Source organism: Pinus tabuliformis, chromosome 1_2, assembly GCF_031772625.1.
Source record: "Pinus tabuliformis cultivar Carrire ecotype Pingquan chromosome 1_2, CPIR1, whole genome shotgun sequence".
Taxonomy (NCBI): domain Eukaryota; kingdom Viridiplantae; phylum Streptophyta; class Pinopsida; order Pinales; family Pinaceae; genus Pinus; species Pinus tabuliformis.
This window is the reverse complement of record NC_142298.1, coordinates 12,707,280-12,727,357: the sequence shown is the minus strand read 5'-3', so window position 1 is coordinate 12,727,357 and position 20,078 is coordinate 12,707,280. Positions and strand designations below refer to the sequence as shown.

The 20,078-nt window shown below is 37.9% G+C and overlaps 1 protein-coding gene across 1 annotated transcript in view; it reads right to left on the bottom strand.

The window, feature by feature from the left end:
* LOC149204071 (protein PAM71-homolog, chloroplastic) overlaps window positions 1-20,078 on the bottom strand; it is a 346,946-nt gene that overhangs the window by 169,161 nt on the left and 157,707 nt on the right. Inside the window, exon 4 of the mRNA XM_089394627.1 lies at window positions 15,813-15,860. Coding sequence (XP_089250753.1) covers window positions 15,813-15,860 — 48 coding nt within the window. The remainder of the gene's footprint in view (window positions 1-15,812; window positions 15,861-20,078) is intronic.

Genomic DNA, 20,078 nt, shown 5'->3' with positions numbered 1-20,078 from the left:
CCTCCTCACATCGATGGGTGAAATCTCACAGGGGAGGAAAGATGCATTCAGGTGGAATTTTCAGGATAGAGCATCCCTTGATGAGGTGGAGGATGCCTTTGCATAGTTTTCCACTGGCACTGGTCGATTTGCAGGATATGATGTGATTAGAGTCATGGGGGCTAAGAAGCCCTATTCTTGGTGGGAAACTTATGGGGCAACAAGCCCTTCTCTATATTAGCTAGCCATGAGGCTCCTCTCTCAGGTGACTTCATCCTCTTGTTGCGACAGGAATCGGAGCACATATGGGAATTTGTATAGTGTTAAGAAGAGCAGGCTTAAGCAGTCCAAGGCAGAGACAATGGTGTATGTGCACACCCACCTTTGTCTTATTTACAGGGAGAGGGATGAGTTGGTGAAGGGAAAGACAAAGATGTGGGATGTCTTTCTTAATGATATGGGTATGGACAACAGCGTTGAGTTGGCATTGGCCAACTTTGATCTCAATGAGCCAGTGCTAGAGCTTGTCACATTTGATGATGATGATACTGTAGAGGGGTCATCCTCCACACCAGCAGATGCACAGATGACTTTGGATACAAAGGAGGAGGATGCAGTAGAGGAGAGCAGTGGTGACCATGATGATGAGTACAATGATGTTGATTTTGATGATGAGGATTGATGACTCATGAGCTACCTACTGCCATGAAGCTTGTAGACTTGTAGTTGTTATGTATTTTCTATTTCTATTTGCCATTGGCATTGTACTACCTATGTAACACATTTTGATTTTGATGACTTAATGAGAAAACTACAGTATCTTGTCTCTCTCCTATTGGATCATTGATGAATTGAATATATATTATGATTTATCATTTATGTCACAATTGTATTTTTATGCATAATGTTACTTTGTAAAACTTACATCTAGATGAAGATCTATGTTCGAATCAATGAATTTGTATCATGAATGAGAATTTGTGTAAGAAATATCTAATTTTTAATATATATATATATATATATAATGTGTCATGTTCCAAGGGGTCAACGTGTCCGTGTCCGACACTCGAATCCCGTGTCCTTCGTGTCTCGTGTCCCCATGTCAGGTGACTTAGTAAAATACATATAACTATCTATAATTGGCTAAATACGCTCTTGCAATTCATAATTAATTGTGCTTGAAGTGATTTGGGTTAAATTTTGGTCATTGGCATCTAACTTCACTCTTGCATTTACACATGTACAAGGGCTCTAAGTGTTTAATGTGATTAGCTAATTTCTCTAAATAATATTTTGGATAAATGCTCTAAATTTCTCATTGCCATTGGATAAGTGGACTTGTGGTTAATGGTTAAATTTGATATCTCTTGTGGATGCTATCTTGTATCTAAATTTTTCTAATTGTAGCATTGATCTTGTTCTATTTATCACTTGATCAATTGTCTATCTTTTATCCCAGCAAATACCTTCTTGAGTTTGAGCACTTTCTCTTGTGGTTGGGATATTCATTTATATACTGTTTAAGTACTCTATTGTCTTAAATCTAAGATCATCTAAGTACTTGAGAACATTAATCAATCTCACCCTAAGAGCACTCATCATCTTGCATTTACATCATAGGCCTAGTTTTGCACTAACTAACAAACCTCCAAGCATAAGATTGGTTGATAGACATATAGGGCCACCCTTCATTTTTAGCTTGCGAAGGATAGACCCTCTATAGTGGTTAACACGGTGACCTTGTAGTTGTCAGAACCACAGTCTCTGCAAAGCCAGAGGCATCAAGTCATGAGATTCCAAGGGGAGGTATCGTTAACCTAGCCATTGCTTGCTTTCCCTTGGCTTCTCTCTACAACCTACTTTAGAAACTAGCCTCAAAACAATCGAGGATTAAGGGGCACACTTAGTTAGGCATATAATTAAAATTAACCAAGATTTTGCATTCCATCTAGATCATAGGACTTGCATCTCATATAGGATAGCAAAGCACCTCTTAAGCAGCAATTGTTCATCCGATTGTCTGGAACTTAATCGATACAAAGCAAGTAGTTAACTCCATAAGGCACTGGTCTCACTAAAGTAATCCAAACTAATCTATTAACTTGTTAAACTGAACCAAGTGGCTAGGCCATTTAATCATGTCTCCCGGACTTGTTGGTTGCCAGCAAGTCTTGCATTATCATCTTCCACAAGGACTACCCCCATAGCCTATTGTTGGGAGATAGCTAGAATGGAGAGGGCAGGGATCACACTGATAGCCTCTGCCCTGAGTCATCACACTGTGCCTATACACTTTGAGCAACAAAATTTTGGTGTCATTGCCAAGGATAGGTTTTCCTGTCCTTGGTTCTCACGACATCTTCTTTATCTCTTCATCTCTTCATCATCCTATCCTTCATTCTCTCACCAATATTTTACTCATTTTTCTATCCATACCTTTAGCACCTGGACGTTTGGGTTATTTTCCTGTTTGGGTGGTGACTCCACTTATTCATCCATTCACAAAAGCTTATACTAGAAGAAATCCTGGTAGCTTGGTTAACCCCACTCCTGATCTTTATAAGGCTCTAAGAGCTTAGTAAAACAAATTACATTCTAGTAAGCACTTAATATTTCTCAGACAAGAAACCCTCTCTGAAATCCACTTTCTTTTCCCTGATCCCATCAGCCAAGGCCTCATGAATTTCTACAAGCCTTGAAACTTCACCAACATTCAAGGATACCCTCACAACCTTCCAGATGTCAGCATAGACAAGATTCCACTTTTTCAAGGGAGTATTGCGATCAATGTTGATGCTCACATCAAGAAGTTCACATCCTTAGTATAAGACACACTCATGCAGCTTAGTACAATCACGAGGATGTTAAAATGAAGCTCTTTGTCCTTTCTTTAGAGGATGACGCCTTGCAATGGTTTTTGGATAAGCCCGATGCTACTTTTGATTCTTTGCAAGTTATCCTTAATGCATTCAAAGATAAATATCGAGACAAAAGAGAAGGAATATATTTATTCAAGGCAATAAACTCTATCAAGAAAAATGAAAATGAAACAGTTGAAGAGTTTAATCATAGGTTCAATGGAATTCTCAAGGATATGACTCAAGATTATAAGCCACCTGATAAGACATTGTTGGAACGATATCTTGAGGCCTTTAGTGTCGATACATCTTATGGGATAAGACGTGCTAATCCAACTGATTTAACTGTTGCCCAACCAAAACAAGGGGTATACCATGGGCCACTTTGAAGTAGAGGTTCGAGTCGGCATTGCTTCTTGTAAATCCAAGCTTCACCAGGTAAGTATCAATACGGGCATACCAAGCTCTGGAGGTTTGCTTCAATCCATAGAGTGCCTTCTTCAACCTGCAAACATGAGTCTTTCTATCATGCACTTTAAAACCATGTGGTTGCTCTACATATACTTCTTCCCGGAATATGTCATGAAGAAACACAATCTTCACATCCATCTAGTGAAGTGTCCATCCTTGGCTAGCAGTAAGAGAAATAATAGATCGTATAGTGGTGTAGCAAGCAACTGGTGCAAAGATGTCATCATAATCTTCTCCCTCTTTCTGGGAGAAACCTCTAGCCACGAACCTCGCCTTATATTTCTCAATGCTTCCATCAACTCAATGCTTGATCTTGTACAACCACTTAGAAGATACAATAGACTTCCCTTTGGGTGTCGGAACAACTTCCCACAATCATTCTTCATAATAGATTCATATCCTTCAGCTATAACATCTTTCCAAACCTGCTCTTTCACCACTTCTTCAAAGGTGTGTAGTTAAGCCTGTATGATGAAGCTCATAGCCACAACATATCCCTAAAATCGACATGGCTTCTTACTTTCTCTAAAGGTTGCTCTGGCAGCGGCATGTCTTTCAGCATCCTGTAGTGTATCACGAAGCCATAATGGTCTCTTCCTGGCAGGAGGATCACATGGAGGAGGATCCAGGGGGTCCATAAGCTCCATGGGATCATCAGCAACATCTTTCTCTGGTTCAAGCACAGAAGGACCTTATAGTAGGTCCATGTCATCATCCTTCTTTTCAACAGGAGGATGTGGAAAGTCCCTTGTTTTTCCAAGGGCAGCATCTTCATCAAAGGTCACATCCCTGCTAAACTCTATAGTCCTTTGACCAAGTACATATATTCTAAAGGCTTTAGAATTGTCACAATATCCAGCTAACATACCTTTGTTTCCAATGGCTTCTAGCTTGTTCCTCTTGTCCTTTGGCACATGAAAGTACACAGGGAAGCCAAAGATCCTCAGACGACCAACATCGGTCTTGATACTAGTGAATACTTCTTCAAGAATCTTGTCACCCGGGGCTTGATGAGGAGTCTTATTTTGAACATAAACCATTGTATTAGTGGCTTCTCCCCAAAGGAACTTCGACAATTTTTTTTCATGCAACATGGCTTGGGCAGCTTCCATGATGGTCCTATTCTTTCTTTCATCCACACCATTCTTCACCGAATTATAAGGTACAATGGCCTCTTTCTTGATTCCAACCTTCTTACAAAAGTCAACGAACTCATTAGAGGGGTATTCTCCACCATTATCAGACCTAAAAACCTTGATCCTTTACCCTATTTGATTCTCTATCAGTGCCTTGAAATCCTAGAACATATCAAATGCTTCGTCCTTGTGCTTCAAGTAAAATATCCATGTCTTCTGAAAAGGTCATCCATAAAGATTATGTAATATAAATAGCCACCCAGAGATTTTATCGGCATGGGTCCACATAAATTAGAATGAATGAGTTGTAGAATATCGTTGGGCCTACTTTTGTTGGAAGCGAATTGTCCCCTCAACTTCTTTCCACTGGCACATCCCAGACATACTCCATCATGATTAGTTTGAACTTTGAACCTTAGGCATTCCAGAAACCATCCTCCTTACTTTGGGCAGGGCTTCATAATGTAGATGAGCAAACCTTCGATCTCATAGCTCGCTTTGATGATTACTATCATGTACCATTACTCGCAACAGTCTTACATTGACTCTATAGGGTCTTTCCATTCTAGATCCCAAGGTGAAAGTATCCTCATGCGAGATTCCTTGGGCTAGGTGACGATCTTTCCTCTTATGTGTTGAGAAATCTAGGGCATAGAAATTAATTGATTTCCCTTCTATTAGTAACTGCTTGTGAATGCTTTTTACTTCTTTAGATTAGGATTTTCTTTTACTTAGGTTATTAGTGTTCATCTTCATCAAACAACTACCAATGCATAAACCATAAAGAGACAAGAGACACAGAATATAGGCTATCAGCCAGTGCCAAAACCTCTCCCACTTGAGAGGTAAACCCGAACAAATTCTTCTTCTTATAGAGATTCCAATTTGCCACTCCAAGACCAAGACACAAGATCCTTAGTCAATGATAGTCGACTTTCAAGTCCTTCTTCCTTCTTGGCTTCTTCTTCAACCTTGGCTTTCTTCAACTTTTGACCTTCGACCTCCTTGACGAGTCTTCTTCCACTCCGGCTCCTTATGAGCATTGCACTTCTCCTCGACTTCCACTGCTACAACAGACTTCTCCTTAGCCTTTACTACTGCAACACACTTACCTTCGGCCTTTACTATTGCAGCAGACTTCTCCTTCACTACTACAACAGACTTACCTTCGGCCTTTACTGTTGCAATAGACTTCTCCTTCACTGCTGCAATAGACTTCTTGTATAGAGGTTTTCTGCCCTTAAAACAATCCCAAAATACCCTTAAGAACTTCGCTCTTCCCTTTTGTTACTTCACTAGTCTTTAGGCTTCCTCGTTGTACTTCGCACTTCAGACTGTATGATGATCGAATCTCTGAAATTCTGCTCTGAAATGAATACGAACAGCCCTATTTATAGTTGTTTCCCATCAAAATAAGCTGACATGACATGATAGTGAGTCGACATGTCTATTTGAGAGATTTATATTATTCTTTTGAAGCCGACTTGAAGGAGGTGACTTTGTCTTGGTCTTGGAGGGCTTTCTAACTTATTTAAGGACTTGTATAAATATATAACATGACCAAGAAGGGTCCTTCATACATGACATAGACTCAAATTGACTTTTATGACTAGATGACAAATCCTAAAGGCTCACAATAGGAGCCATCACTAAAATAAAATTCCTTGCTCATGAAACCCACGAGACAAGCATAAAAATGATAATTTTATTTTTCTTCTTTTCATCAATTACATAAAACAATTACACATGTCACTATGAAGACCAAACCTAGTTATATTTTTCAACACTCTGTCTTAACTTGGGAGGTATTCATAATGGTACTTGGTTATTCTCAATCTGAAGAATTTCTCATAAGAAGAGTCGATTTGTAACCCAACTGTTTAGCATCATATCAACCAGCATTGTCACATAGCAAGGCCTTGACTAATAGCTCTATCTCTCCATGAGATCTAAGCACAATGTTGGTGAGACAAATGATGTATAGACACCCTCATCATCGCCTCTCTCAGAACATACCCCACCCGGGTTCTTAGGCTGTGTTCCACCAGGACTATTCTTATCTTGGACTCCTAGCCCCCAAAGAATATTAGTCCTCAACGACTACTCTTATCTTGGATGCCCTAATACATCCTCAAAGAGCATCGAATGCCAAATGTTTACCCAATCCTCCATTTTGTCTTCCCAAGTGAAGACAAGAATGATGTGTCTATCTCTCCCTCTTAATTAGGGATTACAATAAAGGAATGTACTCAGTCCTACGGAAGGAATGTACCTAAGCTCCCTCTTGGCTTAGGAATTTCCAAGTTTCTTCCAAGTAAGAAACTTGTTTCCAGGCTCCCTCTTAATTAGAGACCTACAATAGCTACTTAGGTGGAGATGATGGGACAACCAGCTCGTTGAAGAACTCCTCTTCACAAAGTCATGAACTTCTTTTTGTTATCTAGGAGTCATGTTCGAGACTTCTACATAGGGCATCGACCATCCATCACTTTCATCCATGAGTCAGCCATGTCATCATCGGAAAGTGATCCATCAGTCCATATATGGCCTTCCTTCATGCCATGTTGCTATCTTCATGCCATGTTTACTTAAGGATATTTCATCCTACTACATGTGCATCTGTGGTGGAAGACATCCATAGATCTTCCCTTGGCAGCCCTGCATAAACCTGTCCAGATAAAAATAAAGGAATGAACATTAAAAATCAACATTACCTTTGTGATGGTCTTTCATCATGACATCTACTAGTTTGCATCAGCATCCTGCATACATATCGACACATCTCCCAAAGATATATATTGTCAAGGGTCTCTTTCTTTTTCAGACTCCATCAGAGTCTTCATATCTTTCATGGAGATATCTAGTCAAATCTTCTTGGTCTTTCGGATGTTGATTGCCTTTACCATGGTTGCATATTCCACGATCTCTTCCTTCCTTTCGTCACACATCTCATTCCCAGGAGCTTCCAATCAAAGTTCCTCAATTGTTGTCAACCACCTCATACTTCATATGAGGACATATTTTGTTGACTTCATCTAGTGAATGTGTGAACCATGCATACATTCATTCCTTCGAGGGAGGAGATCCTTCCTTTTGATTATGCTCTCAAGATGGAGCATTGATCAATGTTACCTGCAACCATATGACAGGACTCTTTAATATTGAATATAAGCATACATACCTCATTTTCCTTTGGGTCATCCAAACTTCCTACAGCAGCTTCCTTGATTGAAAGAGCTCCAATCCCATGATCTGCTTCATTTTTATGTCATCATACCATCATCCCATGAATTCCACAAATTTGGAATTCTTGATGAAACACTTGCTTCCCCTCATGATTGGTGAACCTTTCAATGAAGATTCCATCAGAGAATCTTGAGGATCTAAAGTATCCCCATCAACAAATGTTTCCATTTGATAGATGTATGATGAACCTTGTACTAGATGACCTTGCCACTTGTGTTTTCAATGAGATTCCCAAGAGCTATATACTTGACTTCCATAGATTCTAACCGTCTTTCATGCTTTTCTATGATGATGTCCCGAGCTCTTGCTTTCAATGCTTCCATGATGCCTTGATGCATCCCATTATTTTACTTAGTGAATCATGATAGCCATATCTTAGAAGACTTAGGAATTTGAAAAGAACTTATGTGAGGAAGACTATCTCAATAGTGGAGATCTATTACTTCCTCCTTGGATTTCTTCTTTTCAGCTTCCTCCACTTCCTTGGTGATGTGGGTTTCTTCTCTTCCTCTTTTGTTATTGTCCTTCTTGAGCTTAGGACAATCTCTCCTATAGTGTCCATATTCTTGACACCCATAGCATTGTATTTAGCCATGTTCTTCTTCTTTTTCTGAGGACCAAACTTTCCAAATTGTCCATTTATTTTTGTCATTGCAGCATAAGCTTGATTTTTCTCACCTACCCCGACATCAAATTTGGCCTTTAATCTAGATTCTTCAATCTTGCATAGTGACCATACATCCTGGAATGGAGTAGCTTCTTTATTCCCATAAATACTCGAAGTAAAGTTACTCCACTCTTTCGGTAGTGCATTTAATACGACTGTAGTCACTTCTCTATCAGACATGACTTCTCCCAGACCTTGTAGTTGATCCCGGATCTCAGATATCCTCATAAAGTATGAGGCTATTCCATCTTCCCTTGACATCTTCAGCTTGTAGATTTCTTGCCTTAATGAGATGACTTCTCTAGAGTGCTTACGAAATACAACTCTACCAATTTGTCATAGATTTCTTTCGAAGTTTCGAGTTGAGATACATATGGGATGAGGGGATCCTTGATGGATTCTATGAGAATCCTTTAAGCCCTAACTTCCCCTTTCATATACTTTGCAAGAGCTTGAGCATCTTCTTTTCTTGGTTTAGTACTAGAACCTTTGACATATTCCATAACCTCATTTTCAATAAGATTCAAATCTGTCTTTTTCTTCCATGCAAGATAGTTTGAAGCCCCAACCAATTTGTTTTTTTCCTTGCAAAAAGACATTTTGACAGATTCAAATGTGTATGTAAATATACTTACTTGATAGGATGCTCCTTCTTCTTGTTGCTTCCTTATTGTTGATGATGATATAGAGGATAGAAAACTTCTTCTTGATGAAGATGGTTTTCTTCAAGAATAATCCTTGATCCCACAAAGAGTGAGATGACACCGCCTTTTGATCTATCTTCCTCTGGATGAATAATCTTCAAAACACTTTAACTTGAGTAGATGTAGGTTTTTGTCCTTCTCCCTCTTGATGATGATCCCAATACTACATCGTAGACTTCTTTGATCTAGGGTTATGATGCTTCCTTTGACTTCAAGATGATCTTTGCTTTGATGCCTTCCTTGAGATTGGATCCTTGAGTGTCCCTTGATGAGATGCCCTTCCTTGACTTAGTCACTTTAGCTTTGATACCATGTTGAGAAATCTAGGGCATAGCAATTAAGTGATTTCTCTTCTATTAGTAACTACTTGTGAATGCTCTTTACTTCTTTGCATTAGGATCTTCTTTTACTTAGGTTATTAGTGTTCTTCTTCATCAAACAGCTACCAATGCATAAACCATAAAACACGAGACACGGAATATAGGCTATCAGCCAGGGCCAAAACCTCTCCCACTTGAGAGGAAAACCCAGGCAAATTCTTCTTCTTATAGAGATTCCAATTGACGAATACCAAGACCAAGACCCTTGACCTATTTGCCACTCCAAGACCAAGACACAAGATCCTTAGTCAATGATAGTCAACCTTCAACTCCTTCCTTCTTGGCTTCTTCTTCAACCTTGGCTTTCTTCTGCTTTAGACCTTCGGCCTTCTTGACTAGTCCTTCTTCCACTTCGGCTCCTTAGGAGGACTGCACTTCTCCTCAGCTTCCACTGCTGCAACAGACTTCTCCTTGGCCTTTACTACTGCAACAGACTTACCTTCGGCCTTTACTACTGCAACAGACTTCTCCTTCACTGCTGCAACAGACTTACCTTCAGCCTTTACTACTGCAACAAACTTCTCCTTCACTACTGCAACAGACTTCTTGTATAGAGGTTTTCTGCCCTTAAAACAGTCCCAAAATACCCTTAAGAACTTTGCTCTTCCCTTTTGTTACTTCGCTGGTCTTTAGGCTTCCTCATTGTACTTCGCACTTCAGACTGTATGATGATCGAATCTTTGAAATTCTGCTCTAAAATGAATATGAACAGCCCTATTTATAGTTGTTTCCCATCAAAATAAGCTGACATGACATGATAGTGAGCCGACACAGTGTTGCGGGGGAGCGCCCCCCCCCCCCCCTCGCTCCCGCTCCCGATCCGCGCTCCGGGCGGGAGCGGGTCGGGAGCGCGCTCCCGAAATCGCTCCCGATTTCGGGAGCGCGCTCCCTAAAAAAAAATTCGCTCCCTGCCTTTTCGGGAGCGTTTTCGGGAGCGTTTTGCCTTTTTTGCATTTTTTTTTTTGTAGTAATGTTCGAAATGCAATTTTTTTTGAAAGAAACAAATAGTTTTTGAGTGGGGCAACTTAATGATCAAGTCTAGGCCCTAGTATTGATATGCTATTCATGGTAATGTTAAATTCTTAAAGTAAAAGTGACATTTTCTTTAATTTTCATTTTCATCCTTTTACTTAAATTTTTAACATTACCATGAAATGACTCAGGATGTTTGAGAATGGTTTCGTCCTCATTGGATTTCATATGGAGAAAGTAGAATTTTAGATTTCATTCAAAATCCAGCAGACTTATCAGTTTTTCAGGATTTCAGGATTGGGGGATTGCAATGTTTCCATTGAATTTTGTCATGTATTAGGGTATGGAACTCATATTTAATCAAGAGTACCAATCCCTCTATGTACCTTGATGTTAGTGACATTGGTTGTCGAACTCCTCTATCATGACCCTTCTAAAAATGTACGCATCACTCAAACAAAATCTTGACTTGACATGCTATGCTTTTTCTGTCTTATGTTAATGCTTAGAGGGTGATATTAATGACAAAGATCCCTATACAGATACAAAGGTAATGACAAAGATACCTATGGATATTAATGCTTGGAGGGTGATATTAATGACAAAGATCCTGATTTTGCAACAAGACTAAAAAATTAGACATTTCTCGTGGTGGCAAGAGGCCCAAGCATAAGAAATAGATAATAGATTTACTTCTCTTCTCTAGTTTCTAGTAGCTTTTATAACTATTGACTCTTTCATATTTATTATGATATTTTTTTAAACAATATATGACAATTTAAGTTTGAAGTTGGCAATTATAACTCATTAGTAATGAATTATGAATATGATGCTTCATGAAAGTTGAAAGTTGTTTCATTTCGTTTCATTTTATAACATTTCATTTCATGTTAGATATTATTTGTTGTAATGGTTACACTTAGCTTACAAGTACAACTTTGGTGATCAATGATGATAAATGTTATATATTGAATTTTGAAAGCTTGAAACTTTAAGATTGATGAATCATGAGACTCAATATGTTGTATGTTACTATGTTACTAACTTGCGGACGTGGTTGATGAAGATTATAACTTCTAGATGATTGTTGTTATATGGTTCAATCTATGCTTTTTTATGTTTTTTTATATCTAATTCATCATTCTACATGTTTTTGTTGACATATATGTATCAAAAATTAAAAAATATAAAAAATATATATATTTTTAAAAAATCGCTCCGGGATTCGCTCCCAAACCGGGAGCTTCTGAAAATGGTCGCTCCCGCTCCCGCTTCCGCTCCCGCTCCCCGCTTCCGCTCCCGCTCCCAAGTAACACTGAGCCGACATGTCTATTTGAGAGATTTAATTATTCTTTTGAAGCCGACCTAAAGAAGGTGACTTGCTCTTGGTCTTGGATGGCTTTCTAACTTATTTAAGGACTTATATAAATATATAACATGCCCAAGAAGGGTCCTTCATACATGACATAGACTCAAATTGACTTTTATGACTAGATGACAAATTCTAAAGGCTCACAATGGGAGCCATCACTAAAATAAAATTCCTTGCTCATGAAACCCATGAGACAAGCATTACAATGATAATTTTATTTTTCTTCTTTTCATCAATTACATAAAATCACAATTACACGTCCTTATGAAGACCAAACCTAGTTATACTTTTCAACATTATGAAGGAAAATCTCATCCCTTTGTCTTCCAAGGCAAATATAGATACAAGGTTCTTCTTCAATCTCAGAACATACATAACATCGTGAAGAAGTACAGTTTCCCCATAATCCAAATGAAATGTAACAGAACCAAAACCCTTCACAAGATAAGTCAGGTTGTCCCAAGAATGATCTTCAGATTAGTCTCCCTCTCAACCAGATTTAAGAGGACTTCACGATACCCAGAGAAATGTCTAGAGGCTCCACTATCTACCAACCATCACACAAATCCAGAGGAGAGTAACTAGAAAGTATAGAAATAAGAATACATTCAGATTGAGTGGTAGTTGCAATATTTCCATACCTTGAGTTTCTTGATCTCTTTTGAGGAAGATGCTCTTCTTCATGATCATCAGGAGCATCTCTTCTTCTTCTATCATCTCCTCTTCTTCTATCATTAAACCTGTTGTTGTTAAAGCCACGATTTTTGTTGTAGTTGGACCTTGAGCATCTCCCTTTTCCAAACAGTCTCGGGCATAGTGACCATTCCTGTGGGAATTGAAGCATTCAATTCTTCTTCCTCTTCTATTGGAATCCTTTGATTCAAGGTCAGGCTTTCTTGAACTAGATGGTCTTCCTCTTCTTGTCCTGTGTAGCAAGTGCAAGGGGCTCTCCTTCTTCATGCTTTTGAACCCTCCCTCTAGAAATCATCCTGGTTTCTTCTTGAGTACATTTTCCAACCAGCGCATTAAATGTCGGAAACTTGTCATTGTTGCTAATTGTTGTAATGAATGTCTCCCATATTGGAGGAAGACCTTGAAGAGCAATATGTACCAACTCTCTATCAGACATAGATTCTCCAGCAGTTATCAATTGATGCTTGAGTTGTGATAATCTCATGAAGCATCACTGCACAGTCTCTCCGTTATTCATCTTGATGTCCTTGATTTGATTTTTCAAGCAGAGAATGTGATTCAAATTGTTGACCTCATACATCCCAACCAACTTGTCATAGATATCTTTGGACTTCTTCAACTTTCCAATGTAAGTAAGAAAATGATCTTTCAAAGAATCAATAATTATTTTCTTGGCTTTGATCTCACCTTTCTTATACTTGGCCTTGGCAGCAGCAGGAGCATTTTCTAGTGGCTCGAGTACTTTTCCTTCCACATATTCCAAAACATCATTTTCATCCAATGTCACTTCCAACCTGATCTTCCAAGTAGCAAAATTAGATGAGTCACCCAGCTTCTCTACATCCTTGAAGTATGAGGTAGACATCTTGACCAAGTAGCTTCTTCCAAATAGATTCCTTCAAAGGTGATTGCTTTTGTCTCTTGTCTCCTTGGGCTTGTCTTCACCTCAACTTTGATTCCATGTTAATTTTCCAATGTTCTATGCTTAGCACAATCACTTATTCCAATTCTTCTTCAATTAGGAATCAATTATCCAATAAATTCAATCTTCCAGTAACAATAAGCAATTGTAGATAGAACAATAAATCCAATGCACAATACAAGACAGCCAAGAGCAAAAAGAAGAGACAAGATTTGGTCAAAGACCAAGGAAAAACCCCACAAGGGGGAAAACCCATTCAAAAATTCTTCTTCTATTAGATTTTCAATGTTCATCAAATGTTCAGCATAGAGATACAATGTTCCAATTCATCAACAAAAGAGTTAAAGTCAAACCTTTGAATATCCAAGAGACAAACCAACAACATACAAAAGATGAGCCCCAAAGTCAAATGTGGTCAACATGTCAAATCTGCAAATTATGTCAAAGTCAACAGTAGTCAAAAATACCCTAACTAGTCCAAAAATCAACGGTCAACAGCCCTCCAAAAGGTTTGGTCAACCTGTCAATAAATGTGGCCTTCCTTGATGGTCAAACTTCAGTCAAAATAGTCCTCAAAACCTCAGTCAAAGGAAAGATAAACTCTGTGGTCAAACTTCAGATTTTCTGCGGTCAACAGTGGTCAAACAGCTCAGAAAAATTTGGTCCTTTGCCCAATGAATTCAGCCTTCCAAAGCAGAGGATTTCCCAAGTCAAACGAAGTCTTTCCTCCCTTGGTCAACACTAGTCAAACAGCCCTCAAACAGAAGTCAATGCACCAAAACTGAAAAAGATTCCTTCACTTCACACGTGTGGAGAGTAGCCCTGCAATTTCAGAAGTAGTTGAACCAATCCAAGAGAGAATGTGACGTGTGTTGATGCTCCAAGTCCAAAGTGATGTGACAAATGGTGTATTTATATGAGCCTTAGGGGGGCGAATTAACTTGCCCATGCCGACTTGTACTTTTGTGTACTTCTGGGTTTCACCTTAAAAATTATATTTTTCCTTGACCAAAGTAAATTCTTCCAATGGCTAATAGGGGTCTTTCTTGATGAGGAAAGCTGTCGAAGGGAGGGAATTTCTCCCTGAGCTGCAAAATTAACACAAATAACATTAAAAAATCATTCACCACTTCAGGATTTTGAGCATAGTTACATACTTACCTTCCAGCTCAATAATGAGATACTTTGCCCCTACTCTACTCAGGTTCCCCTTAGCCACCCTACCTCATTTTGGGCATTCTTATGGATTCATAACAATAACATTTTTAGTTGGACAGTTAACGAGGTTTGTTATGCTTGCCATGCTAGCCAGTTCAATAAGGGAAAGCAAGTATTCACCATATCATCAGTGATCTAAGGATTTCAATTCCCAAATTATGGACCTAGTGATAACTGATACCTCAATTGTAGGAATAGATCACTTGCCAGCTGACTTCAACAAACTTGGTAGTTAAATTTGAAGAAGTGGAAGGTAGTTACAATAGCTAAAGGCAATCACCACAACTAAAAACATAGAGGTGTAATAGAAAAATAGATTTAGTTTATATGAGGGAGTTCAATTCATTTTGGGGGACAGAGGTGGGATAATTTACTTGAATCACCACTGGACACTATGCATCTTTCCTAATAGCTTTTCATATTAGTAAATTTTCTCCTTCTCTCTAAATTTTTGGTGTTCAACTCTTCTATCATTATTCTTTCTTCCTAGAGGCTAGTTTCTCACAACAATGCTAACAGGCATGTACAAGTCTGACATATTTCAAGAAATGAAGAATATTATGAATATTATGAGTTGAAGGCATCTATGTTGGTCTGGATACCTCATGAGTACCTCAACAAAGACTTTTAATCTAACAGAGATCAATATGCTATTATGCATTTCAGTAGACTCATTCTGCTACTGAACACATTCCACTGGATCTCACAAGAATCTTTGCCAGGCTTATTATGATGTCTTCACCAATGAAGTAGAACAGAAAGAGGTAGATCTTATAATTAAGTTTCCTTTATTACAGTATTATGATTTACTTTATCAAAAATCACTTAAGATATTACCAATACATAGCGATACTTATCACTGCAGAAGGTGATAGGCCTTACAAATTCCCTTAAATGTTAATGATGTTGTAAAAGAAAAGGTGGGGAAGAAATCAAATCAAATCATCATCAACTTTCAGTAATACTTTCTATAATTAAGCACGAAGTGTTTGTACAAGGAAAACTATAACGCCATACCGTACTACAATCTTAGAAAAATGTGTAAAAGTGTAGGATATACAAATGATATTGAAATATGTGCATATAAAGCATGGCATATTAGGGATAAACTAAGCACAAAAAATGAGACTACAGGAAAATCTTAGCTTTTGTAATGGCCAGATAATAACAATAACATTGAATCAGACTGCTTACCAATACTCTCGAATATTGCATGGCCAATAATGCAGCAATAAAGAATGTCTGTGCAACAAATTTGAATAGAAGCAATAAGTATCAGTAGAAAATGATGAATAATGGCCTACTATAATTGATCAGATGTGAAAAACATTCAATTCAACAACTGCATGTCAACTCAAACGAAAGAGATGGCCACAACTTCCAGACTGTAAAAAAAAAATCTTCGATAATTTCATCGGAAAAGTCAATACTGGAAAACTCAAGTTGTAGAAAGCACCTTATATTACAAAAGAGAAAAGACATCATGAACTAATAAAATCATGGTATACAATATTTATTCAAACCATAATGTGCCTAGATAAATTTTATTGTCCACGGATTCATTGTAATGAACCTATTTATATAAAATATAGTTATTATTAATTATTAGGACCACAGAGTATCATGATAAAAGGAAATCAAACACACAAAGAAACCAATATAACTTGAGAGAGTTCCTTGTGTGAAGGTCATCAGTTCAAAATCCTGTGGGTAGTCCCACGCCTAGCATTCGCATATATAAAAAAACAGTAACTTGAGAGAGTTCTCTGTGTTGAATTTGATTAAATGACAAGTGAAAGCTTTATAAAGGCTTACATACTAGTCCAGTCAATCCACTTTATGAATGTCGAGTAAACTGAGATACACAGTAACATGGAATAAAAAAAAAAGAATAAATAACCTAAAGTCAAGATGACTATATTAATGCCTATCTCAAATTTCATATCTAATTGACCATGATTATTGTAACATTTACTTTAAGACCCTCCCTTAATGATCAATCTACAAACTAAACCAAGCTTATCCCAAAATTATACATATTTGTTAGGACCCCAAACACTTAGTTAAGATGTCTACAATATCACACAAACCCTCACTCAATGCCTATCTCAATTTTCAATATCTAATTTACCATGATTATTGTAACATTTGCTTTAACACCCTCCCTTAATGGTCAATCTACAAATTGCACCAAGCTTATCCTGAAATTTTACATATTTGTTAGGACCCAAACATTTAATAAAGTTGTCTATAGTTTGGTCCTCTATTGGACATTTTCTCGTACAAACCCTCACTTCTTGAAATAAATTCCTAAAGCTCAAGAAAGGCTTTGATGCAATTAAGAGGGGGGCATTATAACCTCACAAACCCTCTTCCACACTTTAGGTTGACTCTCATCTAGTCCAAAGGGGGCTTCCCTAGGATAGGATTGCTAGAACTTGTGCAATAAAGTCCAGCGTGAAATGAAAAGAAAGTTCCAGCAAAATAGTGTTGATTTGATTCAATAAGACAGGTAGATGGAAGGATTGGAGACCAATGTCTTCCACTGGGTAACAATATAAAAACAAGGCTCAAATAAGAGGTAATCCTAATGATGGAAAAAAGATAATAAGGTTATTCAAGCAACACTAATTTTTTCCATTTTGTCCCTGTTACCACAAAATCTAGCAAACTTGTGCAAAGCCTCACTAGGTACTCTAAGTTAAGCGCAACAATGGGATCAGCCACAACTGTCACCTTAGCAGTTGTTCCCCTGTTGTTTTGTGGATGAATATTATCCCCACAAGGGAGGCTTCCCCAAAAAGCCTCAAAAATTAAGTAACCTAAGGATTTCCAAGCTAAATACCCTCTAAGGGCACTGCTAATTAGACACCCCAAAATAAATTCAATAAGATAGGGTTCTAGGTGAAATGAAGTAGCGAGTTCAAAGAACCTATGGGTGAGTCTATAAGGTTAATATAAGTCCCGGAGATGCTCAAATAGATCCCAAATGCATGCTAGCATAATTTAATGATCACTGATATAAATTATGGTTTATAATGAGGACAATTTACACCATTCAAAATTTATGACTGCACTAGCAAAAATAGCCCACAATTAATGATAAACAATAAACAAACAAAGGATTTTTAAATACTAAACCAAGGAAACGGTTACGACAATTTTTTAATGGATGAAAATGCAATAAGCTACTAAACCCTAGACGTCAGCCCTAGAGAGGTGGCTGAAAATGCATAGAAAATATCATTTTACTTTTCCAAATTAAAAGATGGAAGCCTAACCCTAGGACTATAATGTTTCAGGTATTTTATTCTGCTTAATGCAGATTTTGCCATAACCTAACCCTAGTTTACCATAAAAAATAAATAAATAAATAAAAATTGAAAAATTGACACACAAAGACTAGTGCATTTATCAATCTTGGCTATATGGAGTCAAAAAAGGTGAGCTCGTGTTATTTTTCAGGTGCCAGTTTCAGATTTAAGCCTTATGCAGTTATTTTACCCTCAGAAATTATTTTACCCAGTAAATGATTTTTTCTGCAATAAATAAATCTGAAAACTACAAATAGAAATCTATGGCACTTTAACTCAGTAAATAGCAGGAGAAAATATCTCAGAAAAATAAGACAAGAACAATAATTATTTTAACCCTCCAATCTCTCTCCATTAATTTTTTCTCAGAAATATTACAGGCTACCTTACCAAGGAAAATAGCCCATAGAATTACAAGACAATTGCAACAAGAAAACCTGGGAATTCTCTCCAGCAAAAAACGCAGCAGCCCACTTCACACGTGTGACTTTTCCTTTCCCTTCCATGTCACACGTGTGGCTGCTCCTTGGCTCAGAAACCGTCTCGGCTTCCCACTTGCAGCCTCCCACATGAAGAAACAACTCAGCGTGCTCACAAGTGCAGGTCGTCTGCAAATTTCTGCCACTAAAAAATTCCATGCTGCTCTCCTTTTTCCTCATCCTGTGAATCTCTCACTCATCAAATCTGCACTATGACTCCTGCAAATTCTTTAAAAAAACTCTCTCTGAATATCTCTTTTGTGTCTCCATCCTCTCCATTAAGTTCTCATTGTAATTTCATCATAGGGAAAATCCCTAATCTCCAAAGTCATAAAGGGCTAGGAATAAATCTTAGCATTCTTAGATCAATGATGGAAATTAGATCAAAGTCACTTAAATAATTTAATATTTATCCTTAAATAAACATTAGCCCAAAGTCAACATTAATCAAATAATTAATGAATGTATTTTTCCTAAGTTGAAAACTTAGTAAGGAGATCATATTAGTTGCTCCTCTTGAACAACTACCTAAAGGGGACTTTCCCCTACATGCCAAAACACCAAGCATATGCAGAATATATTCTGAAGCTATAAAATCAAACCTCCTTCCTAACAAGGAAGAGATTCTCCACCACCCCCAGCTTGTCCCTAAAGAAAACAAACTTCCCCTTCACTAGGGGCTTGGTGAGAATATCTGCCACTTGCTCCTCTGTGGATATGTATTGCAATCTCACAAAACCTCTCAGGACCCTGTCTCTAATGAGGTGTTATTTGATCTCTATGTGATTGGACCTGTCATAAAACACTAGATTCTCTGAAACACAGCTTTGGTTGTCATAGTGAATCATTGTAAGCTCCATCTCAAGACCAAAAAACCCTAGGAGCATCTTGCAAAGCCATATGGCCTCACAACTCGCCAAACTCCTTGCCATATACTTGGTCTCTGCTGATCTAAGCGCCAGTGAGTGTTTTTCCTGCTAAACCACGAGATCACCACTGATTCAAAGCTGAAGCAACATCCATTAGTACTCTTCTTGTCCATTATACTCTCATCCCAATCTAAATCTGTATATCCCTGAAACTACTCTCCACCAACTCTGATATACCTCAATCCATTCTCCACTTTACCTCGAAGATACCTAAGCACATGCTTCACTTGTTGAAATTTGGGGTAGCTTTGGGATGAATTTCCCAAAGAGAAATCCAATTACCAAAAAAGAAGTCCATCTACCCCAAAAGAAACCATATTGCCCCAAGAATGAATTCAAATTGAATAAAGGAAAATTATCATTGATGTGTTCAAATCGGCATGGCACTCTCTCACTATTATTTGATGAAACATAACTTATTTGGGCTTCAATATCAAGGCACTTATGAGCAAATTAATAAAGGGTCATGTTGGCTAGAGTTCAGGTCGGCTCCTCTCTTAGTGGCACCCTTTCACCCAACGGATGTCTTTAAATTAGGCCTTCTCGAGGCTCATTTGAAGCACAATCATCACACACCATTTGATCTGAAATTTCAGTGGCAAGGAAACTTGCACTATCTGAGGTATTTTGGACAGCGAATATCCTATCTCTGTGGCAACTCGTATAATATTCTATGGCAGCTCGTATGATGGTATCTTTGTGGTAAGGTTGGCCTAATATCTGTGTTATAGAATGTAA